At 35.3% G+C, this 17,454-nt stretch overlaps 1 protein-coding gene and 1 long non-coding RNA gene across 2 annotated transcripts; both read left to right on the forward strand.

Annotated features, from left to right (window-relative positions):
* The first annotated feature begins 4,409 nt into the window (after positions 1 to 4,409).
* LOC104900898 (uncharacterized) lies at positions 4,410 to 8,377 on the forward strand. The gene is made up of 3 exons (XR_791120.4): positions 4,410 to 4,750; positions 5,020 to 5,117; positions 8,176 to 8,377. It is a non-coding gene; the product is annotated as an uncharacterized LOC104900898 (long non-coding RNA).
* A 1,966-nt stretch (positions 8,378 to 10,343) lies between these two features.
* Positions 10,344 to 15,773, forward strand: LOC104900920 (protein NRT1/ PTR FAMILY 5.5). Its single transcript, XM_048635661.1, has 4 exons — positions 10,344 to 10,511; positions 12,110 to 12,359; positions 12,501 to 12,666; positions 14,921 to 15,773. Exons 1-4 carry the CDS (start codon positions 10,344 to 10,346, stop codon positions 15,771 to 15,773), a joined length of 1,437 nt encoding a protein of 478 aa, XP_048491618.1.
* Positions 15,774 to 17,454: the final 1,681 nt, after the last annotated feature.

Raw genomic sequence — 17,454 nt, forward strand, 5'->3', positions numbered from 1 at the left:
TATTTCATATGTTGTTCAGCAGGTGTGTTTGTTTATGCATGCGCCGCGCGATTCTCATTTTCATGCTCCTAAGCGTATCATTCGATATCTTAAGGGCACTCTTGACTATGGCATGCACTTGTCCTCGACTCCGGCTACATGCCTTGTCTCCTACACTGATGCTGATTGGGGTGGATGTCCTGATACTCGTCGTTCCACTTCAGGTTACTGTGTCTTTTTGGGTGATAATCTTATATCTTGGTCGTCGAAACTTCAGGCAACTTTGTCTCGCTCTAGTGCCGAGGCCGAGCATCGAGGGGTGGCTAATGTTGTCACTGAGACGGCTTCGCTCCGTAATCTCTTACTTGAGCTCCATTGTCCCCTGCAGCGAGCTACTGTGGTATATTGTGATAATATCAGTGCTGTTTATATGTCTCATAACCCTGTACAACATCAGCGCACTAAGCATGTGGAGATGGACATTCATTTTGTTAATGATAAGGTTGCCCTTGGTCTTATTCGGGTTCTTCATGTGCCTTCATCCTCAAAGTTTGCCGATATCTTCACTAAGGGTCTCCCTCAGCCCTTGTTTATGGACTTTAGATCCAGTTTGAGCATTCGTCCTCCTCCTGCTCCCACTGTGGGAGTGTATTAGTGTACATATATTCTGTAATATATAGTCTCCCTATTTAGACTTATAAACTTATGTGAAGTAGTAGGTTATGGAAAGTAGGGTTGTATGACTCTTTGGTATATAATGTAAAGATACTCACTAAGCCTCCTAAGGAGGATTCTCATATCATTACAATTCGCATCCTTTTTCACGACATATATATATACAAGAATCATTTTGATGATTAATATCTTAGATTGTGTAGTTCAAATTATTATTCTAGGATCTTGAAAGCAAATATCGAATCAAACCTAACAAGAATATACATGATAAAATATTTTTCTTATATATTATGAAAAAGGAACAGTGCAACAACTGGATCTGTTGGTGTGTGATCTGAGAAGTGAGGTGTGGATTATGCACTAAGGTGCACAGTGCTCACCGTGCACCCGAAATAACATACTATTCATATAAAAGAACACATTGTTTAAAATTAAAGAACATATAAATCTTCAATTATAAAAAGAACATAGGTTGTAATAAAAAGAACATATAGTAAATGAACATTTAACTTACACTAAAAGAACACACCTTTTAATTCAAATTTAAAAAAAAAATCTCACCACCAACATCTTTGAAAAGATATAACAAGTTGCAAAATTTAAGCAAATAAATAATAACTTTTTTTAAAAATCATAGAATCTAAAATATTAACACTAAGTTTAGTAATAGAGGGTGCATCATTTTCTATATGCACTTGGATGCATGTTCCTATTTGTAAGTGCTATTGACTATCAATCGTAGAATAATAGCAAACAATATTAGAATATCAAATAAGAAAGCAGGAAAAACACACTAGAGTTTTTTACGTGGAAACCCAAGAACTGGGAGAAAAACCACGAATATGCACTAGGAATCGATGAATATTCAAGAAAGATTACAAAAGCACTCAAGAACTCTCTCTAAAGCTTTTTCTCTCTCAAATATGTGTTTTAAAGATGAAGAATACATTAATGACGCAATTAGGGCACCTATTTATACCCCCACTAAGCAAAACAGGAAAAAAACGCATCCTCGATAGGTGCGGGCGCACCATCCTGTGGTGCGGGCGCACCAGGCCTCAGGTGCGGGCGCACCTGAGTCTTCTGCCGTCAGTTTCGTCAGTTCTTCATAAAACAGTCATAACTTTCTCGTTTCTCACCATAATTGGACATATGACCTATCGTTGGAAAGCTGTCGGAACAATCTATCACCTTCACTTCGAATCACCTCAAAATCATTTATAGATTGAAAGATATGTGCATTCAAAATCAGCCTTATGTCCCAAATGACGTTTTCCTTCTACGCAACCTCATCTCCACACCCATACACCTCCATGAGTTCCATATACTACCATATACCCAACAATCTCCAACTTGGAGATAGGTGTAAGTGAAGAAAACTTCATACCTTCATCATCCTCTCATTCATCTCAACTCCTACACACAACTCCCACTGTAAAAGCAATCTCTAGTCGTGTCCAAATCATGTCATACCGCAAGCATTCCATGACATCACATCTCCTCTACACCAAGGAAACTGAAATTGAAGTTTGCACCAACTCCAATACAAAAGACATCAAAGTCTACACCGATTTTGATTCTTAATCACTAAACTCCAAATCATTGCACCATCACTCCATGAACCTACACACCCTCCTACCCCGGAGGTCGGATCACCTTAGAGACAAGCACAACCAAATGAAGATCCCTTCATCTACACAACTAAGGAAGATAACCACTTTCTCTCCAACCAAAGAAGCACATTGAAGTCTCATCAAACATCAATAAAACCAATTATCACCTAAGCCAAAGAAGCTTCTCATTGTTCCAAAACAAACTCACATTGCTCCCACTCGAACAATACACCCTTTGTTCCACTTAGGATTTCCGGCACAACATGCTTGTGTGCCGTCCTTCACCTTGTGCGCTTACCGGTCAATTTGCCACCGGGATATCGCTTCACCATGGTTCTCATCCCTTAGCCCCCTATCGATAGTTTTCCGACCAAACGACACTTTACATGAAGTTCTCATCCCAATCCCGGGCCCCTTCACTGTGCTCCCCATGGTGTAAAGTGTTCCAGTCCTTGTCCCACGAGCTATGATCATTGCTCCCTTGACAATTTTCCAAGAACCACCATCAAACACAACCTTGTAACCCGATGTAGCAAGTTGGGCTACCGATATCAAGCTTTTCTTCAGCCTTGGGATAACCTTGACATTCTTCAACTCCAACGAGCCACCATGAGTGAGTTTCACACTCACATCACCTTTCTCCATGACTTCCACTACATTTCCATCCGCAAGATAGACCTTTTCAAGTTTTTCGGGTTTGAAATTCCGAAACAACTCATTGCATGGTGATGAATGATGAGAAGAACCCGAATCCAAGACCCATGATCCCGAGCACCCAACCAACTCTTCCTGATCATCCATGCTTACCATCAAAGCATCATAATCGTACTCAGAAATCAAGTTAGTTGATGCATCTTCTTCATCATCACTTTCTTGAACCTTCTTCTTCCCTTTCCCATTCTCTTTCCTAGGACAATCTCTCTTTAAATGTCCTTCATTACCACACCACCAATAAGTAACACTAGCCCTGCCTTTTGACTTACTCCGGCCCCCCTTTGACTCCAATTTTCCCTGAAAGTTCCTCCCTTTTCCCCTCCCTTTACCTTCTGCACTGTATGCTCCAGATGATTCCTCACTCTCCTTCCTTCGAATGCTCTCACTCAAAATCAGATCCCGGACAACATCATAAACCAATTTCTCTTTACCAGAGGAATTACTAGCTAACAGCAGTTACAACAGTTTCCCAAGCAGTAGGTAAAGAGGACAACAAAATTAGGGCTTTCACTTCATCCTCAAAGACAATATTAACCGAAGATAACTGACTTATTAATGAATTAAATTCATTAATATGTTCAGCAGCAGAACTACCATTATTCATCTCTAAATCAAACAAACGACGCATCAGATATACCTTATTCATTGCAGAGGGCTTCTCATACATATCTGACAGTGCTTTGATTAATCCTGTCGTTGTTTTGATATCCTTGACATTGAACGCCACAGTCCGAGCCAATGTCAAACGCACCACCGCTAGTGCCTGCCTATCCAGTACCTTCCACTTAGCCTCCTCAATCTCAGCAGGCTTTTCAGACAAAGGTTGATACAGATTTTTCTGATATAAGATGTCTTCTATTTGCATCTTCCATATCCAAAATCTGTCCCATCAAACTTCTCAATTCTAATCTTTGAATCCTCCATTGTTAATTATTCTAGATCTAAACAATAAACCAACCTAGCTCTTGATACCAATTGTAAGTTCTATTGACTATCAATCGTAGAATAATAGCAAACAATATTAGAATATCAAATAAGATACCAATTGTAAGTACCTATTTATACCCCCACTAAGCAAAACCGGAAAAAAACGCATCCTCGATAGGTGCGGGCGCACCAGCCCTTGGTGCGGGCGCACTAGGCCTCAGGTGCGGGCGCACACTACAAGAAAATAGATTTTGGGCGACGAATTTGAAACTTAAGGACAACAAAACTGAATGTCGTGGCCCATAGTTGACAACAAGAGCGACGAGTTGAATTTGTTGCCCTAGTAAACACTATTGTGCGACAAAAATGTTTGTTGTTGCCCAAATTCATATTTGGGCGACGAATTGCCCATTACTTTAATTAGGCGACAAAATTACATATTACGTTGCCCTTGTTTAAGGATGGGCTAGTTCAAATTAAAGATTTATTGCCCATACCAAATAGGAAGTAGCAAAAAAAAAAAGTCGCTCCAAAAGTTTCCCACAAAAACACGTTCCTTCCCTCACACCCTCAACTCTTCAAGACTTCAACTGCTCATAACTCTCAACTCACACTCTCTTCGGTTCACGGTGGTTCAACGATGGCATCATTTTTAGTTTTTGCCGGTGAACTGGTGATTTCCGACGAGATATCGGATGTCTATCAGGTGACGAGATCAATAATGAGGGCCAATTAATTTTTTCATATATCAAACTGCGATGATGGACCTATATCACGTTTCTCAGGTTTCTCGACATTCTCAACCACCTCACTCACGTTTTTCAGCATATCGACGATCGCAGGTGATGTTTCTTTGATAAATTCTTTAATTATGATCGAAATTTTGGTTGATGGTCAATTGTTAACATCTTATGCTCTGCCCTAACTTTTCTTTACCTTGAATTATTGGTATGAATTTGTCAATGTTTTATTGAATTGTTTAGATTATTTGTTTCTCATTATTGGTACGAAATTTCTAGGTCTCTCTTCTTCATCAGCATTCTTTAGATTTTTCTGTTTCAAATTTGCTGGTTGATTTATTGTATTGTTACCATTTTTTTTGGGTTTGCAGAAATTTGGCTTAATTATAGTGAGATCAAGAGTTTATCTCCGCGCTGCATCATATCAGAGACAAAGCTGAACAAGATAGCCGGAAAAAACGATTTCTAGGTCTGTTTTTGTTCTCTAATTGTTGAGATTTTGAATTGAAATTATGATTTCCGAATTGTGAGAATTTTCTCTTTAATTTTAGGTTTTACCGCAATCTTATACGTTTAATCTTTGAATGAATATGAATTAGAACTTCTAATGTGATCCAATGTGTTTTATGCTCACTCTATCAAGTTGTTTGATGTCATTCTTTCATGCTTGCAATTAAGCATCTAGTAAATTGTGAGAATCAAGTTGTTTTTATACTTTAGCTATTTCCCCCTGTGTCGGGACTATGGAGTTAGTCTCTCTGCAAGTACTCTTCCTTGGTCAACGTTGTTGAGATTCAGAAGTTCCTATGTAACCCTTTTACCCTAGAAATTAAGTTTAGATAAAGTTCTAAGAAGTTCAAACTTCAAACTCTTAGGCAAAGAGAACTTAACATAACAGTAGAAGTGGATTACTTATATTGGAGGGGGGAAGTTGCATACTTGCAAGTAAAAAGTTCATCTCTTATGTGTATTTCTCTTTCATCTCGCTAGATTGTCAGTAAAGCAACTTTAGCTCCTCTTAATAATCTCCATGTCAATTCTATATTTCTATTTTTCTTGGGGGTGGGTAAAGAAATTACTTCAGCAAGTCCAATCTATACAGGTTTTAGATCAGTTTGTTGAACCTGGAAGAGTACGAAAAAGAAATGCAATAATGCTCCAAGACAGAGAGCAACCATAAGAGCTCACTCACACTGAAAAAAGAAAGAAATAAAATAACGTATTACTCTCATTCCAATTGATTACCCGAACTGCTTCACCTACATGATCTAGCCATTTGTTCTAATAACCTAGTATAAGGCTTGTTTACTGGTGCACACTTCTGCTGTCAAAGTCATGCTCGTGTTCCATTGAATCACATTGATACATGTTAGAGAAAAAGTAGTGAAATGACTTGTCCTTTGCTGCACGAGTGAAAAGAAATTTAGACAATTTGTTGAAATTGTTGTATCTGATACATTAATTTACAGATAACCCTGAGAATATCACTAGAACTTCCCCTTCTAGTAGAGGGTTTGAGTTAATGCTATGAAAGTCCATATGTGTTCCTGCTAGTGTAAATTCTTTTTTCTATTGGTGATTTGTCTATCGAACTTCTTAGTTCTTAAATAGAAAAATGTAATTATTTGCCTGTATTATCCCTAATCCATCAACTACTGTTATTTATTTCATTGATTATTGGATATGATCTTGATTTAATTGATTTATTGGGTAGTTTTCTCCAATTATTAGTAAACCTACCATAGTTACCCCAGTTAAAACATACTTACATAACAGATGCCTAATATGAAATTCCTATCATGTCTAGCTATATAAGACAACCTTCTTCATAAAAACTAAAAAACTGACTTCCTAAATGTATCATGAAGCTTAAAAATTGTTTATCAACTTCATAATTTAACTGAGCAGGTCACTATTATAAAGAACAAAATATTTTTTATTGACTTTGTTCATGTTTTGTTGTGGAGGGAGAAATAGGCAATTAGGCATGCATGTCTAGCATTAGAAGAGACTAGTCAATAGTTGCTTACTGCTCAACATGTGTTCAATTTTAATGCAAGAAGACTTTAGTCAATAAGTTGTATCTTCACGAGAGATACTCTCAGTAAATGCAATTTGTTATGGCAATTCACTTTCATTTAAATTCTGATGTTGAAGTAACAGGTTCAAGCAAATATGGGAAGTTTTTTTTTTACTAAAAGAAATGGTTAAAGTTGTTGGTATCTGATAAACAGTTCTATCAAAATTAATAATAGTTGTTAATGTCTTCAAGTCAGAAGTTGTATTGTACAAAAAGAAAAGGTTACATGCTTTTGACTTACAGATGAAAAGAGAATCCTTGTTTTGGTTTGTGATTCACATGCCCTATTAGTTGGTGCAACTCTTCTGATTTATGCAAAAAGTCTTGCACTATTCAGATTTATAAAACAGTGATTCTAATGCATTAGAAAATGTTTGTAAAATTATTAGTTAGATGGACTGCTTTTACTCATGAGCTTTGCTGGTAGTTCTTCAACCTAAAACAGTGAAAATGTTTGAGTACATGAGGTATAAGTTTTTTAGCTTATCTATTATTATACTTGGTATTATTAATGTTGAAAATTTTCATTGCTTAAAGCATCTTCTTATTTAGTTTCAAGCTAATGAAAGGCAATATATCTAGACTAGTTTTTACACAAAAATATCATGCTCAAACACATGTGCCCTTTTAGCTAAGGTATTCTCATTTGATGCTGGTTTCTAGTGTTTGAGGGTTGATGACTTGTGTGGATCGGTTATGCAAGAATAGAGCAGATTCAGCCTACTTTATAGGTTTACTTGTCTGCTAAACCATACTTTCATGATACCAATTTTGAAATTTCATAAATTAGGACTGTGGGGATTAGTGAATGAATGACATCTATATGTAATTCTGTGCTGACTGTAACATTTCGTGTGAGTCTTGATGAGCTGTGTTATTGGAGCATTCCTTACGCTCTTATATCATGTTTACCCATTTGCAACAAGGTGCCTAATATGGCTTTATATACACATTAGTTTTTGACTTGACCTTTGTTCTTCTTATAGACCTGTAGTTTACTACGAAATGGGCCTTTGCGGATTGGTTCTAAGTATAATAATAAACCTATAAAGTAGTAGTTATGAAGCTCCAGGATATTAGTGACTTTGAATAGATTACAAAAGCAAACACTTTTCTTTTAGCAAACTTTCATCTTTATCAATTAGATATGCTGCTCATATTTTGTGTTTGATCTGGTAATATATGTGAACTATCTGCTTTGATTTCTTTTGGATGATTTTTTTTATTATCATGTTGTTTTGACCTTTAAAATATGGTGGTTATGAATGCTTTTGTACCTGCACTTCTTTTGGATGATTCTACGTCCAGATTGTTGCCATTGTAGTTAATACTTGTTATATTGGTGCACCTATATATATTTTTTCGGGAGAAAGAGTAAAAAGATCATTAATCCCCCCCCTTTTAATCACATGGGTATCTAATTATAACGTTTATTTTATTTTATCAGGAATAATGGGTCGTGACTATTTTCCGAAATTAGCAGAGGAAAGCTATGATAAGGGTTGGATTATGTGAACTTCATCATAGATTATCGGTACTGCTAATTAGTTTTTTTTAGATTTACTTTGAATTATTCAAGTTACATCGGATGTAAAATTTGAAGATTATTTTGTTGTACTCCTATTATATACAATTTGTTATTCCACGAATACTTCTTCTCATACTTTTATTTTTAATAGGTTCATCTAATATATATATGAACAGGGAAAAAGCTTATAGATTACACGATAACAATAATTCGTAGTCCATACCAATTTGGGCAACAAAATAGGATTCGCACATTGTCATTTCAATTTAGCTCGTAGCACAAAAGATCATTATGGGCAACGAATGTAATTCGACGCCCAAGATGTGGTTTGTGCAACGATCACAATTTTCGACGCACCAAATACAATGGGCGTCGAGCCTAAGACGACGAAATTGGCGCGCAAAAATCTCGTTGCCCAAACCTTTGTGCAACGAACTTGTCTCATTGGGCGACGAATATTTTTGTTGCCCAAAACCTATTTTCTTGTAATGGCACCTGAATCTTCTGTCGTCAGTTCTTCGTAAAACAGTCATAACTTTCTCGTTTCTCACCGGAATTGGACATATGACCTATCGTTGGAAAGCTCTCGGGACAACCTATCACCTTCACTTTGAATCACCTCAAAATCATTTATTGATTGAAAGATATGTGCATTCAAAGTCAGCCTTATGTCCCAAATGACGTTTTCCTTCTACGCAACCTCATCTCCACACCAATACACCTCCATGAGTTCCATATACTACCATATACCCAACACTATTTGCGCCTAAGAAGAGAAAGTGGAGTTTCTCTTTCTCCTTTTTATTTCTATTATTAAAAGAGATGAAATAATATGGACCATTGATTTACGATGAACGGGTAAGATTAATTAATTGATAAAACTAACATGGAGATATCTTTAATAACTCCGGTACATCCAAAACCCAATTGATCTTACATCAGCAGAAGGTAGAATCATAGTAAGCTTGCTTACGATTTTTTTTAGGCACATGGAATCACATGAAAGAAGCAAATAGTCAATAGAAATGGGATTTTCTTGGGTAGATGTCGTTCTTTAAATAATGGTGTCATATTATGAGTAGTTCCATAAGGTGGTTATTTTTCTATATATTCTTTAAATTAATGCCAATAACTCTATACATTCATAAACCGTAAAGAATTTGAATTTTTTATTCCTTGGAGAAATATTAAACTGAACGTTTATATATACAAATACCGTACCTCCGTCGTTATAAAACCATGTTATTGTACAACCATTAACCAAATACAACCTGGACCCGAAGTCAAAGATGCAACTTATTAATTATTCTATTTTTTTTTTCCTAATACGAGGAGTTTCCCACTGCCTTCAGCGAGTCAACTAATTTCTTACAAGAGTTTGCATGGGTACCTTAAAGTGTAACATCTTCTCCACCTGAAATTTTTTCCATACCCAAAACTCGAACCCAAGACCTTGGTTAAGGAGCGAGAGACCCTTAACCACTCACGCCAACCCCAATTGGTTACTTAACCTATGATCAGCTTATTGTCTCTGTTTTTTCAACGATCCATTATATATAAGACAGTAGTCACATTATCCTATCCGAAAATTAGACATATAGCATTTTGCTTTCCTCAAGCTAACGAATATTAATTAGTTACATGTTCAAAAATTCATCAAAAAAACTTAAAAAAGTAATACGGCCAGCTCTACCCTACTTATTATCTTCTTCATCTCAAATATTTCTTGTTGGCTGAAGCGAAATTTCAAAACGTTTTAGCTGGTGTAGACCGATTGATCAGATCCCATCCTTCAAAAACTACAGAAGTGCAAATGTGCAATGGCGTATACAAGCCTATTAAGTATGTTGAGCTCTATAATATCTTAATGATCATCCATAATATAGATTATTTATGCACTCTCTTAGCTTATAGTTCTTTTATATGATCATGCATGCCATTATATTACGGATCCAACTAATAATATGTAATAAAAACTTATGTTGATTTATAAATTTGTTATCAATTCCTTCAATTTACCTTTTAATTACGCAGTACAATTACAGAAGGGGGTCAACATGTTTGCCTATCATATATTGTGGCTGATGATGGTATACTTAACCGATGTATGGGAGCTTGAATTAGTTCATGCAGCTGCAATTATCAATATATGGACCGGATCAGTTAGAGTTTTGCCCATATTCTTCGCTCATCTTGCTGACGCTTTTCTTGGTAACAATATCGTCGTCCTCTTTAGCAGCCTTTCCTCCATGATAGTAAGTACTTCTATGATCATATTTGAACTCTTAAGGCGCAACTATTCCTTATTATATCCATAATTAAGATAGTGTTTTGTTTCGGAAGAAAATATATTTCTAGAGAAGTGTTTTTGTTTTTACTAAGTCTCCCTTTATTTGGTTTGTGATGGACGGAAGATAGTTTTTCTTAAGGATGGAAAATTAAACTTTCTAAAGATGGAAAACACTTTTCTTTGTAGTGAAAGAACTAACATATAATTTACTTTATGATTGATTCAAGAGTGAACATATCTTCCCCTTCTAAATTAATTACATGAATTTGATATGGTTTTGGGTCAATGCATGTTCTTTGCTCGAACCTCTCACAATTAAAATTAGGAGTATTGATTTTGATACATGCAATAATATCTCATAAAATGGATGTTTTTTGAAATTTTAATTTTGATCTTATATGAGTTATCTGTGTCATAAGTTACTGCATGCTATCATTCCAAGCTTCAAAAATCATTAAAAGATACTGTATAATTTTAATACAAAATTAAACCAAGTTACTAAATAGATTAAACTAATCATCGAAAGAAATTAACCTAGTTAATATTGGACTAATTCTCTTTTTAATATTGGACTTATCATTGTCTAATTTTAATTGAAAAATAGGCGGTCTCTTACGAGACAAACTCTCCAAGTTTTTACTCTACCTATTATCTTATCATCCTCTAATGCATGACTAGATTTTTAACCCGACAATTCACGGGGTTGTTGGATGAATGTTAGTTACAAATTTAAGTGTTACTCATTTACCGGTAAATGATAAAATAATTATTATAATTATTGTTGATTTGATCCATCGATTTCAATTTATCCTCGTATTATCATTTCCTAACATTTTCTTAAGAGGAGAACTAGAATATTACATTGGATTAACAGAATTATTCTTTTTGAACAAGACGAGGTGGTTAGGCTTGAATTGACCATTTTTATGGACTATGACTTGAATAAGGGATAGCTAACCGTTGAGGATAAACTGATGAACTTAAAAAAAAAGCTTGTTAACAATACCTTATAATAAAATTCATCTTCTTAAGAATTAATATTTAGATTTTGTTCTCTTCGACTTATTTTTGTTAAAAAAAATATTTTTATCCAACTTACTTAAATTGTAATTATACTTTTTTTTAACTTTGCTTACTTTTATTGAACTTTACTTATATTTACTGAATTGAACTTATTTTCGCTAAATTTAACTTATTTCTCCTAAAGTAAATTGCTAATTAAAACTTATTTTTAACGAGTTGAAACTTTAGAATGATAGACTCTTAATAGAAAAGAATGGTCGTGACTAATAACTTTTAGTAGTTAAAACTTAAAAGATCTCATACTAAAATAAGAACAACTAATATATCTATTTCAATGTCTTGTTTATTTAAATAATGCAACTCCTTGGCCATTCTCATCTTACTCAACAAACATTTTCTAATATAAAATTGTACGAGACAGCCCATGATTGATTTAGTTATTTGATCTGTTTTCTAACGGAGAATATTTTTACTATTATTTGTGAAATAAGTGAGGTCAACTAATTAAGGAACATCTTGATCAAATTTGTATCTTTCTAGGGAATTGGTCTGATATGGTTGTCAACACCACCTGTGCTAGGCAAGTCAATTGGAAGTTGCACCCAATACAAGTCCGAATGCATTGGCAAGCAGCAAAAGCAACTCCTTTACGCCGGGCTTGCCCTTACTTCGGTGGGTATGGCTTCTCAATCTGCTTGCTATGGCCCCTTCGCACATGAGCAAGTAGAGGAGAGTGCCGCTGATAATAATTGTGATTGTGTTTGTGTTTGTGTTTGTGTTTGTTATGTTGGTGGGTATCGCATCCACTTGGTTTCGCTTATCACGCTCATATTGGCTACCTTCGTCAAGCCATGGGCTACTCTATTTGGAATTTGATCAATACTTTGTGTTATTTCTTTCTTTCTTTGCTTAATCTCAAGGGTTATCTCAGGGTACAATCTTACTCCAAGACCGGAAGGGAGCCCCTTAACTACAATCTTTCGAGTCCTTTTCGCTTCTACGTGTAAGAGCTTTTGTACACGACCTCATGATATGAATGAGCTCTATGAGAAACCTGACCCTCGCTTAGAACTATTGCCTCATACAAAGAGCCTTGGGTGAGTAACTTTATCAGCTACTTGTTCAACACTATCACTCTTTCTATTATGACATACTCGATTTTTTGTATTGAACGTCCTGACCCAATCATCCGACTTTTTAGTTATTAACTTAAAGTTAGTGTTTTGAGTGGATCAAATGATTTATTTGTTGGAATTTTGTTTCAAAATGATTTAAATGTGAGGGTGGGGGCTAGTAGAGTGTTAGGGTTAGGGGTGGATAAGGGTAGGGTTTAGGATTAGGATTAGGATTAGAATTAGAATTAGAATTAGAATTAAATTAGAGTTAGGGTTAGATTAAAATTTGGATTTAGGGTTAATAACGGTAAAATGGTAAATAAAGCTAATGGTGAGTTAACGGAAGTTAGAAAAAGGGCATCTGGTGCACATTTTCGAAAACTCAAGGGTATACGGTGAATTTTTGAAGCATTGAGAGTATGTGATGAATTTTTGATTTGTCGGGGTATTTGGTGAACAAAACGTTTTAATTTCTCTTATAAGTTAATCATGGTATCAAAACATCAGGTTAGATGTCAAAAAAAAAATACAGAGAAATGAAGAAGAAAAAGAAGAAGGAAGGAGAGAAAGAGATAAAAAGAAAGTTAGGAGAGAAAATTATAAAAAAAAATTGTGCGTGTGTGTGATCAACTACGGCAAGTAATGGTTTTCTTTTTTTGTTATGTGTGAATGGGTTCACTGGCAGATTATAAGAGGGGCGGGCAGGGGCCTGGCCTCTCTTAGTTTGATAAAATAAAAGGGTTGAATTGCAAAGTTTTGCATAAGAGTGTGGTTGGCACATGCAGTGGCGCGCGAAGCAACTTACTATTGCTCATAGTAAGTTTGGTCTCAGGTTCGATCCTGAGTCAAGGCATGCTTATGCCTTTCATTTTTTCTTTTTCTTTTTCTTTTTCCCTTTATCTTTAGCTTATTATTTTTCTAATATTTGAGAAATCTTTTCTATTTGTCATAAGTATTTCTTCTTTTTTTATTTTTCTTATATCTTTGGCTTATAATTTTCCTAGTTTTACAAAATCTTTTATTCATTGTTGGTATCTTCTTGTTTTTTTTTAAAAAAAAAATTGCTAAATTAATCAAAACTTTTTTTACTCAAATTATTCTTAACAATCATAAACAATACATGTACTTTTCTTTTTGTCGTGCCTTAAGAAAACAATTTGATAATCGATTTAGTTACTAATAATACTAATGAACTATTCCTTCAATTTCTAAGAAATCTACCCACTTACTTGTAAACTACTCTTTCAATACCTTGAAGATTTGATACCGGTCAAATAAATAGATAAAGCTGCTTAAAATTGAAAGGTAAGGATTTAGAACAATTACTTTAGCTACAAGTTTTTTGCAACCAATGATAATAATATATTTAAACATTGATGGTGTGCTTTTGTTAGTGTTCTCATTCATCATTTAAATTTTACAATTAAGCTTTTGATTTGCCTACTCGGTCCCTTTAAAATTTTTGGTCAAGATCCGTCACTGGATGGGTTCCTTTTTGGCCCATGAAAATATGAATTTTGGTTATTATAAAAAGAGAAAGACAAGTCATTTGAGGTGAAGGACAATCTTCATAAGTAAATCAGACAATTGAGTAGTGTTTGCAATACTATATTAAATAGAGTTTATCGAGAAAAGTGCTCCAAATTGAATGACGTTGGTGATAATGTGTATCAACAAGATTGTGTAGGTGATGAGAAGTGTATCACAAATGAATTAATGTACTTCATAAAATTGTCCAAAAAAAAAAATTAAGACCAAATTTTGAAGCAAGGGGTATGTTAGAATATTGTTTCAAAAAAATTAGTTGAAATAATTTTAGGAATATTAGTTTGTCTTTAGTTACGTTTGACTTATACATATGATATTTAGTGGTTTTGTTAGTGGCTTTATGATCATTGGTTGATCATGTTTTCCCTTTAATTAGTTAGCTATAGGTTGTTAGTTTGTTAGGCTATATACATTGCTATTGTATGTGTGTGAATGAGTGTTAAGAAAATGTAGTAAGTATTGGTTTGGTTGGCTGCTCTACGCTCTCCTCTTCTTTCATGATTTTTTGATTTCTCTTATAAGTTAATCATCAACAAAAAAAAAAAAACAAACTGCTTAAAATAATAATGCACACATGACTTTGAGGTATGATTTGCAAAATTTTCTTAAACGATAGATAAAGATTAGTTTAGCAAATTAAAGATTCCAATAAAATATTTATCTCTGATTGCGTTTTTAAACATTGAAGGTGTCTAGACAAGGCTGCAATTATCAATACACAACTAGTGTTGGAGCAACAAGAGAAAACAAGATGGAGGCTTTGCAAAGTAACTGAAGTAGAGGAAACCAAGATATTTATACGCACAATCCCCTTATGGATGACCTTCATCTTTTATGGTATTATATCCTCTCTAAGTGCTACCTACTTTCTTGAGCAAGCCAAACGACTAGATCCTAGGGTGGGAAAGGCAAAAGCCCCTCTTATACTCTTCTTGTGGTTCTATGACAAATTTAGAAGAAGCTTCACTGCTAGCTTTTTTTGTACATTTATAGTAAGTGGTCATTTTCTCCCTCGAATTGGGATGGTTGTCGCCATGGTCTTTGGTGCACTATCTTGTATCACAGCTGCAATGGTTGAGACAAGAAGGCTAGGAATTGTTCAAAGTCATGGATTAATCGACAAGCCAAAAGAAAGAGTACCTATGACCATATTTTGGCTTTTGCCACAATTCGTGTTGCTTGGTGGCCTTGATGGCATTTATAAGTTGTGTGCTTTTGCCTTTTCATATGATCAAGCCCCTCAATCTATGATTAAGTACTTCAATCTTTTCGCAAGGGGGTTCTTTGGACTTGGGATCATGGGAAGTGTTGCTATAGTCTACCTTGTGGGTATGATTAGCGAATTGAAAACGGGGACAAGTTGGTTTCATAGCACATTGAATTTAAGCCGCTTAGACAATTATTATTGGTTGTTAGCTTCAATGGTTACCGTAAATCTTGCTATTTATCTTTTGGTGGCAAGCTTTCATCGCTATAGGGATTCAAGATTTGCACAGTGGCAGGAAAGGATGCTTGTCTTTATGAAAGAGGATGATTATTGATGACATTTTAGAATTGATACATATGTAATTCCTCCATTATCCTTCAATTGCAACAATTTCATTTTTGCGGAGTTTTCAAATAATTGCGGCATTTCCTTGTGTTAGCGATAATGCTAATTAAGAACACCTAGAGTTTCCTAATTAATTTAACAATAAATAAAAAGTTCAAAATATTAAATGAGTAGAGAAACAATAAAAGAGATGACACAAGGATTAATGTGGTTCAATCAATCTTTACCAACATCCACCAAACGCTAGGACCTTGAAGCTTTCTTAGCCTTTCTAATGAAGGAATTACAATATAGAATAAGAAAGAGAAGGAGAGAGAGATATAACTATATTTGTGGGCTAATATGATTCCTAGGGTAATATTATATGACTTCCTAAAGTTTACAAAGGAACCCAAAACGAAACTCGATATGGGCCAATTTACCCGACCGAGCAGACGGAATGCCCGCTCGAGGCCATAAACCTTAAAACATTTTGCCTCACACAAACTTCTATAAAGTCACAAAGCCCAAGGCTCGCTCGCTCGGGTCAGATTTCCTATCCAGGTCACCATCACGCCTGCTCTGGCGTTGAAATACACACAAGACACGACAAAGGCAAATCAGGTATGCGTGCAGTGCACGCTGGCTGCGTCTATCTCCTTCTTCTCATCAAATCTAAAGAACATATAAATTCTCCGCCTTGACTTGTATTTCTCCAAACACCTCCAAAATGACCAAAAAAATACCAAATAACTCCAAGGTTTTACCCCATTGGGGCCTATAACAAACAAGAGGAGAGATTGAAAGGTCAATATTTGAGTATATTTTTATTCTCTTATTTTGGTCTTTTATGTCATTAATTGGTCAATGCTTCAAGTATTTATATTACTTTTAAGAATATTATATGAAATATTAGCTGGCTAAAATTTGGTATAAACTGCTCTAATTAGCTTATTTTATGGACATTAGATCATCTCGGTCCTTGGAGTCAACAAAGACTAACAAAGTCTTACATCACAAGATCCAAGCAAGGAAAATAAAGGAAAGGTGAAATAAAAAAAATAAAGCAAAAGGGTGAGACTGAGAGGATGCAAGCTCTAGAGAGAGAATAGGAAGAGAGAGATGCTCTCAAGATGGGGTTTACAAAACCTCGACCACCGAAACCACCCAACCCGTCCATCTCTCCTCTGCTTTTCTCAAGTCCTCAATCACCCATGGCTCCCAACGTTTCCACCTCACTCTGCGCCGCTGTTTTTCGCAAAACTCAAGTGGAGAAGATGATGATTCACCTTCTCCAGCCACCTACTCAGCAAAGACGCCATGGCCGACACCTTCGAATTACCCACCACCGACGCCGTGATTGGTTTTCAATCCAGGTAAGTATTCTATCTCCTTTACTAAATTCATTAATCTTGATTAAGTATAATTTTGCAACAAGTTCTCTAAATTACAAAGAAATCAGGCCTAAATTTCAATTGCTCTCTGTTATGATCAATTCCTTTTGGGGGTCGTCTGGTTTCAATATGTATGTCAGTGTATATGATCGTGGTTCATGGAATTCGCCTCAATCTAGCAGCCACCTATGGTGGTTTTGTCAAATTTATCCATTGGCCATGTATTTTTATGGAATTTAATTTGACAGTGTTGTAAGTTGTATTTCAGTCCTGCTATACTAAGTACTGTTGCATTCT

Source organism: Beta vulgaris, chromosome 8 (genome assembly GCF_026745355.1).
Source record: "Beta vulgaris subsp. vulgaris cultivar EL10 chromosome 8, EL10.2, whole genome shotgun sequence".
In the NCBI taxonomy this organism is placed as follows: Eukaryota; Viridiplantae; Streptophyta; class Magnoliopsida; order Caryophyllales; family Amaranthaceae; genus Beta; species Beta vulgaris.

What these genes read in the sequence shown, in the direction of transcription:
- LOC104900920 (XM_048635661.1), top strand. Translation starts at nt 10,344, where the DNA reads ATGGTATACTTAACCGATGTATGGGAGCTTGAATTAGTTCATGCAGCT. An exon ending in TGTTTGTGTTTGTTATGTTG is followed by an intron (nt 12,360 to 12,500) that starts GTGGGTATCGCA and finishes GGGTTATCTCAG; the next exon opens with GGTACAATCTTACTCCAAGA. An exon ending in CCTCATACAAAGAGCCTTGG is followed by an intron (nt 12,667 to 14,920) that starts GTGAGTAACTTT and finishes TAAACATTGAAG; the next exon opens with GTGTCTAGACAAGGCTGCAA.